Here is a 17,238-nt window from a genome sequence, read left to right on the forward strand (position 1 = left end):
ACGGCGAAATTAACGCCGTGCAACGCGTCCATTAGCGCGCCCATTCACGGCAATGGGAACGCGCAGCACTAGCGCGTGCCATGTTTGGCACGCGCTAGCGACGCGCCGGTGTTTTGAGGCGCGCCGCGGACGCTGCTTGCAGCGTCCGAGGCGCGCCCGCGGTCCGTTCCCCGCTATCGCAGATCGGGGATCTGCGAGAGCGGGGACGTCACCGGGACCCCGGAACGCGGCCCCGGTAAAAACATTGCGTTAGCGCAATCTTCTAGCGCTAGCGCTAAACGGATTGCACTAACGCAATGTGACCCTAGCCTTATACAATTATATAGTAGATCCCTGGCTCCTAAATTATTCTCCACAAAACATTGGTCTTCAAGGTACATACAGGTCCTTCTCAAAAAATTAGCATATAGTGTTAAATTTCATTATTTACCATAATGTGATGATTACAATTAAACTTTCATATATTATAGATTCATTATCCACCAACTGAAATTTGTCAGGTCTTTTATTGTTTTAATACTGATGATTTTGGCATACAACTCCTGATAACCCAAAAAACCTGTCTCAATAAATTAGCATATTTCACCCATCCAATCAAATAAAAGTGTTTTTTAATAACAAACAAAAAAACCAACAAATAATAATGTTCAGTTATGCACTCAATACTTGGTCGGGAATCCTTTGGCAGAAATGACTGCTTCAATGCGGCGTGGCATGGAGGCAATCAGCCTGTGACACTGCTGAGATGTTATGGAGGCCCAGGATGCTTCAATAGCGGCCTTAAGCTCATCCAGAGTGTTGGGTCTTGCGTCTCTCTACTTTCTCTTCACAATATCCCACAGATTCTCTATGGGGTTCAGGTCAGGAGAGTTGGCAGGCCAATTGAGCACAGTAATACCATGGTCAGTAAACCATTTACCAGTGGTTTTGGCACTGTGAGCAGGTGCCAGGTCGTGCTGAAAAATGAAATCTTCATCTCCATAAAGCATTTCAGCTGATGGAAGCATGAAGTGCTCCAAAATCTTCTGATAGCTAGCTGCATTGACCCTGCCCTTGATGAAACACAGTGGACCAACACCAGCAGCTGACATGGCACCCCACACCATCACTGACTGTGGGTACTTGACACTGGACTTCAGGCATTTTGGCATTTCCTTCTCCCCAGTCTTCCTCCAGACTCTGGCACCTTGATTTCTGAATGACATGCAAAATTTGCTTTCATCAGAAAAAAGTACTTGGGACCACTTAGCAACAGTCCAGTGCTGCTTCTCTGTAGCTCAAAAGTGGCTTTACCTGGGGAATGCGGCACCTGTAGCCCATTTCCTGCACACGCCTGTGCACGGTGGCTCTGGATGTTTCCACACCAGACTCAGTCCACTGCTTCCTCAGGTTCCCCAAGGTCTGGAATCGGTCCTTCTCCATAATCTTCCTCAGGGTCCGGTCTCCTCTTCTCGTTGTACAGCGTTTTCTGCCACATTGTTTCCTTCCAACAGACTTACCATTGAGGTGCCTTGATACAGCACTCTGGGAACAGCCTATTTGTTGAGAAATTTCTTTCTGGGTCTTACCCTCTTGCTTGAGGGTGTCAATGATGGCCTTCTTGACATCTGTCAGGTCGCTAGTCTTACCCATGATGGGGGTTTTGAGTAATGAACAAGGCAGGGAGTTTATAAAAGCCTCAGGTATCTTTTGCATGTGTTTAGAGTTAATTAGTTGATTCAGAAGATTAGGGTAATAGGTCGTTTAGAGAACCTTTTCTTGATATGCTAATTTATTGAGACAGGTTTTTTGGGTTATCAGGAGTTGTATGCCAAAATCATCAGTATTAAAACAATAAAAGACCTGACAAATTTCAGTTGGTGGATAATGAATCTATAATATATGAAAGTTTAATTGTAATCATTACATTATGGTAAATAATGAAATTTAACACTATATGCTAATTTTTTGAGAAGGACCTGTATTTGTATAAGTAGATAATGAGGCTTTGTTCACCTCTCTGCATAATTTTGGTCCTCATTTATCAAAGCAGCAACATCCAGATTAAGGTTACACAACATATTAAGAGGTTTGGTTTTGAATTTCTGAGTCCAGAATTATAGACAGTACCAATACTTAGAATATTTTTTTAAAAACAATGTTTCCACCTGAAAATAAGCCTTCATTATGAGATGCTTCTCTGGGCATGGTCTGATATTCATACACTATGCCCACTATGTCCAACTTGTTTTATCTGCATTAAAGCCTCCTGATCTAGCCCGACCGGTTGTATTTCGTAATGCTGCTCTAGGTAATGCTTTAAGTACGGTGATAACATAAAATATAGATTTCACTACAGTGTTCTGGCACAATCATGTTTTCAGTCAGCAGACACAAAGAAGCTTTGAAGTAATGTGCCGCAAGTGGTGAAAATCAACGTACATGTTTGAATTGTGAGCATAGATGAAAGGATAGCCTAACGTAATGTGATATATGTGGAGGATAGACAGTGCAGGCTGCAATAGTTGTCTTTTTTGGAATGTTTAATTTTGGCTGTGGTTATCTCCCTCACCTTTAGAATATTTAAGTACATCGCAATGCTGCGGTGCCTAATAGAACGCCCCATAATACTCTTGTGAAAGTGACCATACCGAGACGTGCCTCACTAAAATCCACGAATCCCTGACACTCCTGTATAGTTTGTAATTGATAAAGACCAGATGCGGCAGAAACGTTTTGCCTTGACTACATTAAAAGTCAAAAAATTCATCCTTAAGTTGAGTGCCTAGTTTATTGTGTACAATTAGTGACACCTGACAATAATATTGAGATTTTGGACTCATGTCACAGTTACAATTCCAACACTTGTTCTCAAGACGTCCCTGAAAGAGCTTTCTTAAGAATGTGATACAAAAAATCCCTTTCATTGGGTTGCCATTCTCATTCCCTTTCTTTTTCAAAGATGCCCTCCACTTCACCACCCTTTCCTTTCCTGCACCAAGCAGTGCAGACTTGTCGCTTGATGATGATGGTCATTTTTGGCATTGCGATTTCTCTGCACGACCTGAATGGACGGGCTCTATCATATAATCACATCGAGGTCACTTTGCGGACTGCATGGTGCTGAGGCAGAACAGATACGTGGCTGTCCTTACATGGGGCCCCCGCCATATGGCTGTATGCGATGCAAGGAGCCTGTAGAAAATTGGATCATGAACAAATCCCATTGTACTGCTCGTCTCTGCATAGAGCTCTTCAACATTGGCAGCCTATCAAAATGAAGCACAAATCAGCGCCGACTGTGAGTAGAAGCCCAGTGGAAGCCACTACTGGGAACCTGGTATAATAACACTGCAGCCCCGGACACGCGGACATGCTCAGTCATATTGTCCTTCAGCGTGTACCTGTGAGGATGGTAGCGCTATGCCTAAAACCAGTGCGTCCGATGGAATGCCAATAGTAACAACCTAGAGGCTACATGCCGTACATCACTTGCTATAGGAGCAGCGTGGCAATACAATGTCAGAAAAAGGGATAGCTAATGGTTGTGTTACATTTATTTAATAGCGAGATATATTCATAATGTTGGTTGTTGTGATAGCAAAGAAAGAATGGGAACCTCATAACAGATACAGAGAAGATGTCATTCAAACATCCATTCTCTGCTCATTTCAGTTAACATAGCACAAAAAGATTCACTGCAACACTGGTAGTAAACGCTGCAAAACCATTTATTACATATGCTGCTCCAGCAACTGTGCCTACAGGGACTAACACAGCTCTGCTACCTCTGTACGTGTATATAAATGATAGCCAGACAGACAGACAGACAAATAGATAGATAGATAGATAGATAGATAGATAGATAGACACGGGATAGACAGACAGATAGATAGATAGATAGATAGATAGATAGATAGATAGATAGATAGATAGATAGATACATACATAGATAGACACGGGATAGATAGATAATAGATAGATAGATAGATAGATAGATAGATAGATAGATAGATAGACAGACAGACACGGGATAGATGGATACATAGATAGATACATACTGTACATAGATAGACACGGGATAGACAGATAGATAGATAGATAGACATGTTAGCGCTATATAAAAATAAAGATTATTATTATTATTATTATTATTATTATTATTATTATAGACATGGGATAGATAGATAGATAGATAGATAGATAGATAGATAGATAGATAGATAGATAGATGATAGATAGATATGGGATAGATAGATAGATAGATAGATAGATAGATAGATAGATAGATAGATAGATAGATAGATAGATAGATAGACAGACACGGGATAGACAGATAGATAGACATGGGATAGATAAATATATAGACATGGGATTGATAGATAGATAGATAGATAGATAGATAGATAGATAGATAGATAGATAGATAGATACATACATAGATAGACACGGGATAGATAGATAATAGATAGATAGATAGATAGATAGATAGATAGATAGATAGATAGATAGATAGATATGGGATAGATAGATTGATAGATAGATAGATAGATAGATAGACACGGGATAGACAGATAGATAGACATGGGATAGATAAATATATAGACATGGGATTGATAGATAGATAGATAGATAGATAGATAGATAGATAGATAGATAGATAGATAGATAGATAGATATGGGATAGATAGATTGATAGATAGATAGATAGATAATAGATAGATAGACATGGGATAGATAAATATATAGACATGGGATAGATAGATAGATAGATAGATAGATAGATAGATAGATAGATAGATAGATAGATAGGTAGATGATAGATACATAGATAGATGATAAATACATAGATAGACACGGGATAGATAGATAGATGATAGATAGATAGATGATAGATACATAGATAGATGTGGGATAGATAGATAGATGATAGATAGATAGATAGATAGATAGATAGATAATTATCTTAAAATTTTAAGATAGTTTCTATCTATATATATAATTGTCTAAGGGTTTTTCCGTCTGTCTGTCTGTCTGTCTGTCTGTCTGTCTTTCTGTCTGTCCTGGAAATCCCACGTCTCTGATTGGTCGAGGCCGCCACAGCCACACAGACCGGCACAGCATCGACGTAGAAATCCCGCGTCTCTGATTGGTCGAGGCCGCCAGGCCTCGACCAATCAGCAACGGGCACAGCGACGATGATGTCATAAAGGACGTAGACATCTCATGTTTCTGATTCAGCGACGGGCACAGTATCGACGTAGATGTCATAATGGTTGCCATGGCGACGATGATGTCATAAAGGTTGCCTCGACCAATCAGCGACGGGCACAGTCTGCCGCGAATTCTGGAATCATCATTGTCCATATACTACGGGGACATGCATATTCTAGAATACCCGATGCGTTAGAATCGGGCCACAATCTAGTTTTAAGATAATTATCTATCTATCTATCTATCTATCTATCTATCTATCTATCTATCTATCTATCTATCTATCTATCTATGTATCTATCATCTATCTATCATCTATCTATCTATCTATCTATCCCATATCTATCTATGTATCTATCATCTATCTATGTATCTATCATCTATCTATCTATCTATCTTAATAGATAGATAGATAGATAGATAGATAGATACATAGATAGATGATAGATACATAGATAGATGATAGATACATAGATAGATGATAGATACATAGATAGACACGGGATAGATAGATAGATAGATGATAGATAGATAGATGATAGATACATAGATAGATGTGGGATAGATAGATAGATGATAGATAGATAGATAGATAGATAGATAGATAGATAGATAGATAGATAGATAGATAGATAGATAGATAGATAATTATCTTAAAACTAGATTGTGGCCCGATTCTAACGCATCGGGTATTCTAGAATATGCATGTCCCCGTAGTATATGGACAATGATGATTCCAGAATTCGCGGCAGACTGTGCCCGTCGCTGATTGGTCGAGGCAACCTTTATGACATCATCGTCGCCATGGCAACCATTATAACATCTACGTCGATACTGTGCCCGTCGCTGAATCAGAAACATGAGATGTCTACGTCCTTTATGACATCATCGTCGCTGTGCCCGTTGCTGATTGGTCGAGGCCTGGCGGCCTCGACCAATCAGAGACGCGGGATGTCTACGTCCTTTATGACATCATCGTCGCTGTGCCCATTGCTGATTGGTCGAAGCCTGGTGGCCTCGACCAATCAGAGACGCGGGATTTCTACGTCGATGATGTGCCGGTCTCTGATTGGTCGAGGCCTGGCGGCCTCGACCAATCAGAGACGTGGGATTTCCAGGACAGACAGAAAGACAGACAGACAGACAGACAGACGGAAAAACCCTTAGACAATTATATATATAGATAGAAACTCCGGCACACAATAAAAATGCGTATATTTAATTATTCATCAATTTTATTCCAAAGGAAAAGAGGTTGGTGGGTTCCACATGCAAAAGAAACTTTAAACAGCTTATATGTAGTCTCAACGTTTCGGCATATAATTGTAAAGCCTTTTTCAAGAGATCGCTGTTTATAAGTATATAAAGCAAGGGTGGAACTCCCACTTAGCAGAAAGACGCCGCTTATGAGTCCGGTGTGGAGGTCCGGGAGGAGTCTGTGACCGCTCAATGTGAAAAAGGCTTTACAATTATATGCCGAAACGTTGAGACTACATATAAGCTGTTTAAAGTTTCTTTTGCATGTGGAACCCACCAACCTTTTTTCCTTTGGAATAAAATTGATGAATAATTAAATATACGCATTTTTATTGTGTGCCGGAGTTTCTATTTTAAGATAATAGTTGATTTTTTCTCCTGGCACCTCTACTGTACAGTCGAGCACCCTCTTATTCATATATCGAATATAGATAGATAGATAGATAGATAGACACGGGATAGACAGATAGATAGATATGGGATAGACAAATATATAGACATTAGACAGATAGATAGATAGATAGATAGATAGATAGATAGATAGATAGATAGATAGATAGATAGACAGACAGACACGGGATAGATAAATACATAGATAGATACATACTGTACATAGATAGACACGGGATAGACAGATAGATAGATAGATAGATAGATAGATGATAGATAGACAGATAGACAGACAGAAATGGGATAGATAGATATTATCTATTATAGATAGATATTATCTATCTATTACGGCCACCTGGCGGTCAACGGGAGGATTGCAGAATCAGGCTGGATGCAGCCAACATCCAATAGTTAAATATACAAAAAAAAACTGACCAGCACCTCCTAAGTGTGAACATGTGCAAGCTGCCAGACTGCATTATATAGAAAAAAGAAAGCACAGCAGCACTAGGTATAAGTTTAGGCCGTGTGAAAACACAGAAAAACATTAAAAACATAATCTAGATTTTACTACTCAAAACATTTTTTTTTTTTTTTAAACTCCCATTGACCTGCAGGTGGCCATAATCAGCTCTACTTGCCCATAAAGTGTAGGCTAAACCCAGGAGCAGACATGAGTGTCCAAAATTGTGGGTTGATAGTCCAAGAGAAGGCATGTACAGCAGAGCAGGACCGATCAGAGGGAGGTCACCTTGCCGTGGTTGATGGGCATACATGAATTGGCCAATTTATGCGCTAAGAACCGTCATTTCCATTCATTTCCATAAGTTTTAAAAAAAAATTGAAACTATTTTTTTTTTAGTAGTAAAATCAAGATTATGTTTTTAATGTTTTTCTGTGTTTTCACTTGGCCTAAACGTATACATAGTGCTGCCGTGCTTTTTTTTTTCTAGACAAATAGATAGATATTCAATTTAAAGAAGCATTATTGGCAGGACCAAATAACCATTAGTTTTGCTAAAGCGCATGTACAGTAGGGAAGAGGGAGTAGGGACTGTGAGGATAATGGGTGGGGACTGTGGGGACGATGGATGGGGTGCAGAGTGTGGGCTAAGGAAGTCCATGGCATATCATGGTTGTCTTTCTCACAGCCTATGGCACGCACTCACATACTGCGCTGCTATCTCCACTGCGCTCTCTTCTTCCCCCACCAGGATATATGTTTTCTCTTCCTCCTTCAAGGAGCTGAAATCTGGAAAGAGATCGGAGAGTCTCCAGAAGTGAGTGTCCCTCACTGCTGAGTATTTGGTGCAGCGTAACAGGAACTGGGTCTCATCCTCCAGAGTATCCAGGTCACAGTGTAGGCACAGTCATAGATCGATAGATAGATAGATAGATAGATAGATAGATAGATAGATAGATAGATAGATATAGGATAGATAGATAGATAGATATAGGATAGATAGATAGATAGATAGATATAGGATAGATAGATAGATAGATAGATAGATAGATAGATAGATAGATAGATAGATAGTTAGAAATATAGATATGGGATAGATCAATAGATAGATAGATAGATAGATAGATGATTGATAGATAGATATGTAGATAGATAGATAGATAGATAGATAGATATGTAGATAGATAGATGATTGATAGATAATAGATAGATAGATAGATATGTAGATAGATAGATAGATAGATAGATAGATAGATAGATAGATAGATATGTAGATAGATAGATAGATATAAATATAGATATGTAGATAGATAGATAGATAGATAGATAGATAGATGATTGATAGATAATAGATAGATAGATAGATAGATAGATAGATAGATAGATAGATAGATAGATAGATATGTAGATAGATAGATAGATAGATGATTGATAGATAATAGATAGATAGATAGATAGATAGATAGATAGATAGATAGATAGATAGATATGTAGATAGATAGATAGATATGTAGATAGATAGATAGATAGATAGATGATTGATAGATAATAGATAGATAGATAGATAGATAGATAGATAGATAGATAGATAGATAGATAGATATGTAGATAGATAGATAGATAGATGATTGATAGATAATAGATAGATAGATAGATAGATAGATAGATATGTAGATAGATAGATAGATATGTAGATAGATAGATAGATAGATAGATAGATGATTGATAGATAATAGATAGATAGATAGATAGATAGATAGATAGATAGATAGATAGATAGATAGATATGTAGATAGATAGATAGATAGATATGTAGATCGATAGATAGATAGAAATATAGATATGTAGATAGATAGATAGATAGATATTAGATAGATAAATAGATAGATATTAGATAGATAAATGGATAGATAGATAGATAGTTAGAAATATAGATATGGGATAGATCGATAGATAGATATGGGATAGATAGATAGATAAATGATAGATAGATACCCTAGAATCTGCACTGAACGGCTTATGTCCTGCTATAATACCATCTAACATGACTATGGTACATAATTGCTTAGAGACAACTATTAAAGCCCCTCCTACGCACATCCATACACATACAAGCATCCCCATACACACATATACCCCATACTCGCTATGCACATGCTGTTAACCTCTACAGTGAATCACAAGTGCATAAGTGGATCTTCTATTTTAATCTATTGATCTTGACATGATGTATGACTCCAGCTTCATTAATATTTACGCTTTCTTATGATCCAGTAATTAGTAGGTCTAGCATGCACAGCAATTTCTTGTCCAGAACAGAAGGCATATCACTCTTAAATGACATACACAGGCATACCGGTTACATCTTTGAAGTTCTTTTTTGCACCAATGATGATATTTCCATAAACAGTGATAAATCAATGAGACTTTCTAAAATCATCATTTATGCAATGTAACGTGCACTGTACATTGTGGTATTCGCATCCCCCCCACCACCCAAATACCTGCCTCACCTTTACAGACACAGTTCACACCAGTCTCCTTCTCGTCATTCAGTCGGATGGCATGGAACAATTGGTGCCAGGTTCAGAAGGACAGTAGGACAGTGGCATTCATCACTGAAGGAATTTTCCTTTAGAATCCAGACGACAAGTGCTTAAATCTTACAAATATTAAGGCTTAGGGGGCTGTTCTGACCAGAATCGATGAGCATGTAGCTTGGATTGTGATGCAGAACTGCTCTGAGAAATACAAATGTCACTGCCATTTTTGGAAGAAGAAGAACAGAAGATGACGGTTTGCCAACACCAAAATTAGTGTATTTTTCATCATTGCGGGGGAGAGAAGAAAATTAGAAGTGGAGAGTAAATTTTGTGACTTATCAGATTGCTCTAGTAAGAAATGACAGGCTGAGATCATGACTAGTGATGAGCGACCCTCTATTGACTGCCCCCTAAGAGAATCAAACCCATTTTTGTGAATCTCACATGTGGCAAAGCCCTTCTCCCATCTTGTATACATGAGCATATTTACGAAGAATTGATTCTGCAAGATGAGGAAAAGCCAGATTTGGTGGAATCTCAAAGCTGTCAGATCAATTCGACTCTCTCTTATCCTGACGCCTCTCTATATCATGGTTAAAGCTGTGCTCATGTATTATGAAATAGCGATGATCACCCGGGATACCCCACACACCCTCAAAAAAATGCCTGGGCTTCCCAATGCTCGCTCACGTCATAAACCCAAGTGCTCCCCCTGCGCTTTCATCCGATTTCCTTCTTCCAGCTTGTTTCCACGATGCTAAGGGAAAGAAAGATAGATCTAGACGCAAACAAAAAGATAGCTTCAATCGGAGAAATAGACAGGGAAAGATAATGAGGTGTAAGTAATCTGGGAAATGAGATTGTTAGAGGTGAAGCTTTCTACTCACAATAGAGAGGGGTAAAAGTGAGGAGGCATCGGAGTGACAGGTGAAGACGGGGAGACAGAGGTGGAAGATGCTTGACTGTGATCGACTCGCCCAATTATCCGCCATCAGCGAAGAAGGGGGGCAATAGGGGCGAAAAAGAGAAGCCAACAAATGGGTAAAGCCATGGCAAGAGGTGGAAGAGAATAAATAGGAGGAAGACAATCGAAGCAGTGGTGTGAAGATTGTTGGATTTGTGTCAAATTTCCAATGATCTGTTGCCTACGACTGGAGGAGGAGGAGGATAGAGGGGTGAGGAAACGAAAGAAAAAAAAAAGGATAGAGAGGGGGGAGACGAAAAGAGAGGGCGAGTGAGAAAGACCTCAGCAGGCAATGTTGGACAGAGAGGCTGCAGATTCCTAGCTGGCTCCATTGAGCATACTGAGAGGCAGATCTGCATGTTGAAGCAACCCATTGAAAACACAGAGCAGCTCACAGCACACTGCACATTGCACATTCCCAGCACGTCCCCAGCTCATTTTTTTTTTCTTTTTTTTTGCCACAGACTCAGTAGGAGCAGATAGGAAGAGAAAGACAGAGAGAAGGAGAGCCAGCAATCCCTAAACTCAGCCTGGATCTGCTAAAATTCACCTGCAAACTGGTAAGTCCATCATTCCATTCCATCTCTTTTATTTGTCATTGACCCCCGGTGAGATACATCTTGCGGATATATTTCTAGATATATATTTGCAGATGAGAGCACTGCTGCTGCTGCTGCTGCCAATACTGCAATATAACCCTCGGTCGCTCTCCCTCCTATGCTATTCCAAGTAATCCATTTACTGAACCCTGCTGCATCTATCTCTGTATACCTGGAGATGGTTTACATGTATACGGCAGATGCTGGGAATATCTATGGATTGGGATGATTGCAGTCTGCACACAGGAAATGCAGTAGGATGCAGGTGCATTGGATGTTGCTAGAGATCTTCCAGTAGTTCATGCAGCGTTGTGTATATTTCTGGAATATATGTCATATATTGGAGGGGTAGATTGGATAGAAGATCAGCGATTTCTTTATTTGCTTAGATATCATGGAGTTCCTGCCAAGTCTGTTTCCTCACTTTTGTACTCTGGGAATGTATAGGTATTTTTGCCTGGGAACAGCACAGAGAACGCTTCACGGGTTGGTCTGTGGCACTGAAACCTCAGTCCCAGAGCAGGGAAGGCAGAGCATTTAAATCATGGATCATCCCAGACTTAGCTGCATTTTGCTGTCAGCTTCCCCGTAGATTGGAAGATCATGTGGGCATGTGGTGTGGGCAGATTAATTATCTGTACGTTCTTTTATCCATTAATGGGTATTTAAGGCATGCCGTAGCCCTGGCATTAATTTCTTGGTCTCCTTGGAATCAGCAAATCAATCACATCAAATGTCCACTCTGACATTTCGCAGAGATGAACAGTGACAATTTTGTCCTTATTCAGGATAAACTCTTTGCGATTAAATGCATTCACTAATCTCATCTCCATTGCAATGAGTATTCAGTATATTTATCTGGATACTTAGGTAGAGGGGGATATAGTGCTGCTATTTCTGTCATTATTATGGACGCCTGTGACTCATGAATAAGGTAGGGTTTGATACCTATGTGCCCCTGATTATTATAATCTATTTGCGTATACACGCACGGCATATTGCTTACTATGATATGTGTGTTTAGGGATGGTCCAATTATGTAATACATTGGATAGAACTAGACGGCATTGCATATTTACACATTAATATACAGCGTCATGAAAACTATTGTCGATCATTCATGATCCAGCAGAAACAACTGCTGGAAATTGTCAGTTACTGTGCTTAGTGCCGATATATGTGTATTAAAAAAGCTCAATAAGGTCAAATCTATATTTTCTTTGTTTTTCAGCTGTTGTTTCAGATAAAAAAAAATGAAACAATCTCCAGCAGAAACTCGTCTAAATGGACGTGTGTTGTGGCTAATTCTTTTAAGCACAATTGCTCTCGCATGGACTACACCAATTCCCTTGATTGAGGATTCCGAGGAAATAGATGAACCGTGCTTTGATCCTTGCTACTGTGAAGTGAAGGAGAGCCTTTTCCACATTTATTGTGAAAATAAAGGATTTACAAATATTAGCCAGATTTCAGAATCCTGGTCTCGACCCTTTAAACTGTACCTTCAGAGAAATTTGATGAGAAAATTGTACGCCAACAGTTTTTTGCATTTGAACAATGCCGTGTCCATTAATCTCGGGAACAATGCATTGCAGGACATACAGGCAGGAGCCTTTAATGGTATGAAAGTTCTGAAGAGGCTTTACTTGCACGAAAACAAACTTGACATTTTTAGAAATGACACTTTTATGGGGCTGGAAAGCTTGGAGTATTTACAAGCAGACTATAACGTAATTAAGAGGATTGAGAGCGGGGCCTTTAGAAATTTAAATAAGCTGAGGGTATTAATTCTCAATGATAACCATATTCCCTTGCTTCCAACCAACTTATTCAAGTCGGTGTCTTTAACACACTTGGACTTGCGTGGAAACCGATTAAAGATCCTTTCTTACAGAGGTATGTTGGATCACATAGGCAGAAGTATTATGGAAATCCAGCTAGCAGAGAATCCATGGAACTGTACTTGTGAGATTGTGCAGTTAAAAAGCTGGCTGGAACGTATTCCTTACACTGTGCTGGTTGGGGACATTACATGCGAAAGCCCCTTTCACTTTCATGGCAAAGATCTGAGGGATATAAAACGAGGTAAACTTTGCCCCCTGTTATCAGAAAGTGAGGTTGAGGCAAGCCTGGGTATCCCCCAGCTACCTTCAAGCAAAGAAAATGCATGGCCTACTAAGCCGTCATCCATGTTGTCATCTTTTCATGTCACTGCTTCTTCTGTGGAGTACAAGACATCAAATAAGCAGCCCACTACGACCAAGCAGCCCAGAGCTCCAAAACCTCCACCGACACCGAGAGGCCTTTATCCGGGCCCAAATCAACCCCCAATAGCTGGCTACCAGACTAGACCACCAATACCAATTATATGCCCAACTGGATGTTCTTGCAGTTTGCATATCAATGATTTGGGGTTAACTGTAAACTGTAAAGAGAAAGGAATCCACAACATTTCAGAACTGTTGCCTAGACCTCTCAATGCCAAGAAGCTTTACTTGAGTGGTAACTTAATACAGAAAATTTACAGATCTGATTTTTGGAATTTTTCTTCTTTGGATTTATTGCATCTTGGAAACAACCGTATATCTTATGTCCAGGAAGGAGCCTTTATCAATCTTCCTAATTTGAAAAGCTTATATCTGAATGGGAATGACATAGAAAGGCTGACGCCTGGCATGTTCAGGGGTTTACAGAGTTTGAATTATTTATATTTCGAGTATAATATGATAAGGGAGATCCAGCCTGCTGCTTTCAGTCTAATGCCAAATCTGAAGTTACTATTCCTTAATGACAATCTGCTGAGAACACTCCCAACTGATGCGTTTGCAGGCACTTCACTGGCAAGGCTTAATCTTCGAAACAACCACTTTCTTTACCTTCCTGTGGCTGGAGTCCTGGAGCACCTTAATGCCATTGTGCAAATTGATCTAAAGCAGAACCCATGGGATTGTACCTGTGACATTGTCCCTCTCAAACAGTGGATAGACACCATCAGCTCTGTCATTGTGGTTGGTGAGGTGCTGTGTACAAGCCCTGAAAATCTGACACACAAGGATCTAAAGTCCATTGAAATGGAAGTGTTGTGTCCAGAGATGCTACATGCTACCATTTCTTCTGTTTTTCCTGGAAATATGGTGCCAACCACCCATTCAGTGCTTGATTATAGCACACCAAGTGGTCCCATTCCACTGTCTGTTCTGATCCTCAGTCTTCTAATACTCTTCTTCTCTGCTGTTTTTGTGGCCGCAGGCCTTTTTGCTTTTGTGCTTAGAAGGCGCAAGAAACTGCCTTTCAGAAAAAGACAAGAAGTCGATTTGACTGGCATTCAAATGCAATGTAGAATTTTTGAGGATAGACCTAACAACTCCCCAGAGAAGGCACCTGGCCATGTCTATGACTACATCCCACATCCTGTAACCCAGATGTGTAATAATCCCATCTACAAACCCAGAGAGGAAGAGATGGGGGACGAATTTTCAGAAACAAAAGAAAATAATACTAATTATAGGACTTTAATAGAAAAAGAGAAAGAGTGGACCATGGCAGTGTCAAATTCTCAGCTTAATACTATAGTTACTGTCAATCAGAGCGGGGAAGTACCAAGTTATCATGAAAACGGGGTCATCTTTCCTGGCATAATTGACCGGGAACGCCCAGCTCCCACGGTGGGGTTTGTGGACTGCATTTATGGCACAGTACCCAAATTAAAGGAGCTTCATGTACACCCGCCTGGCATGCAATACCCTGATTTACAGCAGGATGCCAGATTAAAGGAAACCCTACTTTTTTCAGCTGGAAAGGGGTTTTCAGACCAAACCCAAAGTGAATACCTCGAGTTAAGGGCCAAACTCCAAACCAAGCCGGATTACCTCGAAGTCCTGGAAAAAAACACTTATAGATTCTAATCTTGCATAATTTCATAGCGCCCCCCCCAAAAAAACAAACAAAAAAAAACGCATGATTCAAGATGATACCGTTATGCTCCCCAAATTGTTTTGGAGGAAGGGCCATACTCTAATCATAATTAATTGAAGTGCCTTCGCAGACTTTTGCCAGCAATGTTATCAATCATTATTTTTTATATAGGAATCTAAGAAACTTGACTGTGCCATGTAAGGTATGGGGATATTTGTACTGATCCTGATAAATAATTCCACGTTTCCTTTTTTTTTTGGCAGTAACTTAAAACCTTTTCAGTTAGGGTTTGGGGGGGGGAGGGGGATAGGATGGCATTGTGGCTTCCTGATACAAAGAAATGCCCATGGCACAGTTCCTGTAAATTGATGCAGTTTGCTGCATGCCTGAAAAAAAAAAAAAAAAAAGAAAAAACTGCAAAGGGGTTAATGCTCGAATGTCCTCTCTCAACACACAAAATGCTCATTCATTTTCTTTTATCTACGACTTCGACATCCAAAAACCTGGATTCACCGCAAAGCATCACGGTTTAATGTATATTTGATTTCTTTCATTTTTGCAATGCAGAAAAAGTCATGTACAGGAGACAGCTAGGGATCGACGTCTTTGTGAATTCATGATGATGCCGGGATATTTTTTTTTTTTTCTTCTGCAGCTCTCTGCAAGTTATTTAGCAATGCTACTGGGTACGTATCACTAACGGCTTTGTAGGAAGCACTTTTAATGTCTTCTCTCCCTCCCTCTTACTCTATAGCCTCTCCCATACACAAAGATTTTACAAAATGTGCATATATTTATTCTGTAATTTCAGTGACTATTAATTGTAAAGATAATGTTTAATCAATGTATAGTGATTATGCGTCTGGTATAGCTTTCCTAATAAAAAGAAAAGAAATTAAAAGAATACATACATATACCAATATATACAGAGAATAGGCTTTATGGTAGAATTTAGCTATGCCCGGCCTCATTTATGCTACCTTACTAACATTGATCACTATTTCGTTGCAGTCAGGGCATGATAGAGAGGTATACACATGAGAAGAACCGTATAGTTATTCGGGGAACCCATAGCACTTTACAGTCTTTTGCTGATTCTTCAATAGTAAAGGATAAATAATTAACAATCCTCTGGATGACACTGGATTCAATTCTAAGAGATTTAGAAATAAAATATTACTTACCAGGGTAGAACCATTTAATTTTTATGTCTCTTTTGAAAAATGACTGCCCTGCAAATCCTCCCTATAGTCAATTATCTGGGGATCCCTGCGGCGCACTCGGAGCGATTCTGTAGAAAATATTTGATTGCGTTCTTCGAGGTATACGTTCCTTATATAGCACATGCAAATGTACCTATTATATAGAGCAGAAAGTAATCTATGAGAATATATTTAAATACAGATTAAAAAAAAAAGGGGGTTATAAAGCCCTGAGATCGACCCAAAGAAAATCAAATTTGCGAACTGGTTTATTTTTCAAGCCTCTTAGCCGGAGAGAAAAAAAAAAAAAAAAATCATTCCTATATTTGAACGGCAGGGGGAGCTTTAGTCTTACTATTGTCCGTTCCGAGAAGCAGGCACCTGGTTCTTGGCTTTCGAGCTTTGTATTATTTCTGTATTGCAGCAATTCCTGGATCTATTCTCCTCCGCTCCGTTTCCTGTCTGGTTTAATTCTCTAATGAAATCATTACTGTACATTGAATGTAAAACCGTCAGATGTCACTAATGCCTTACATGAATATAGGGAAAATTAATGGAGAATGTGAAAAAAAAAAAAAGAATAACATAGCTTGTCACTTTTTGTTATTTATTTCCGCATAGTCATCCGCCCTATGATTTACATAATCCGTTACTGTAGGTTATTGTTATGATCTATTAGGCTGCTTTTATGCAAATGTCTATGTACTGTATG

The 17,238-nt window shown here is 39.4% G+C and overlaps 1 protein-coding gene and 1 long non-coding RNA gene across 3 annotated transcripts in view; one reads left to right on the forward strand and one right to left on the reverse strand.

Moving 5' to 3' along the window:
• LOC138680829 (uncharacterized) overlaps positions 1-8,212 on the reverse strand; it is an 84,263-nt gene extending 76,051 nt beyond the window's left edge. The window contains exon 1 of the long non-coding RNA XR_011321792.1: positions 8,010-8,212. This is a non-coding gene — a long non-coding RNA (uncharacterized lncRNA). The remainder of the gene's footprint in view (positions 1-8,009) is intronic.
• Positions 8,213-10,771: 2,559 nt separating this feature from the next.
• Positions 10,772-15,713, forward strand: SLITRK3 (SLIT and NTRK like family member 3). Of its 2 annotated transcripts, XM_069727392.1 has the most exons (3): positions 10,772-11,021; positions 11,275-11,370; positions 12,641-15,712. In XM_069727392.1, the coding sequence occupies exon 3, from the start codon at positions 12,663-12,665 to the stop codon at positions 15,312-15,314; it is 2,652 nt and encodes an 883-aa protein (XP_069583493.1). In that variant the 5' UTR covers positions 10,772-11,021; positions 11,275-11,370; positions 12,641-12,662; the 3' UTR covers positions 15,315-15,712. The 2 variants fall into 2 exon arrangements, with proteins under 2 accessions (XP_069583493.1, XP_069583494.1); XM_069727393.1 differs by lacking the exons at positions 10,772-11,021; positions 11,275-11,370 and adding an exon at positions 11,465-12,343 and having other exon boundaries at positions 12,641-15,713.
• Positions 15,714-17,238: the final 1,525 nt, after the last annotated feature.

This window comes from Ranitomeya imitator, chromosome 5, assembly GCF_032444005.1.
Source record: "Ranitomeya imitator isolate aRanImi1 chromosome 5, aRanImi1.pri, whole genome shotgun sequence".
Classification (NCBI taxonomy): domain Eukaryota; kingdom Metazoa; phylum Chordata; class Amphibia; order Anura; family Dendrobatidae; genus Ranitomeya; species Ranitomeya imitator.

Bases quoted from the DNA above. Each gene is read 5' to 3' on its own strand.
- SLITRK3 (XM_069727392.1), top strand. From the start codon at position 12,663: ATGAAACAATCTCCAGCAGAAACTCGTCTAAATGGACGTGTGTTGTGG.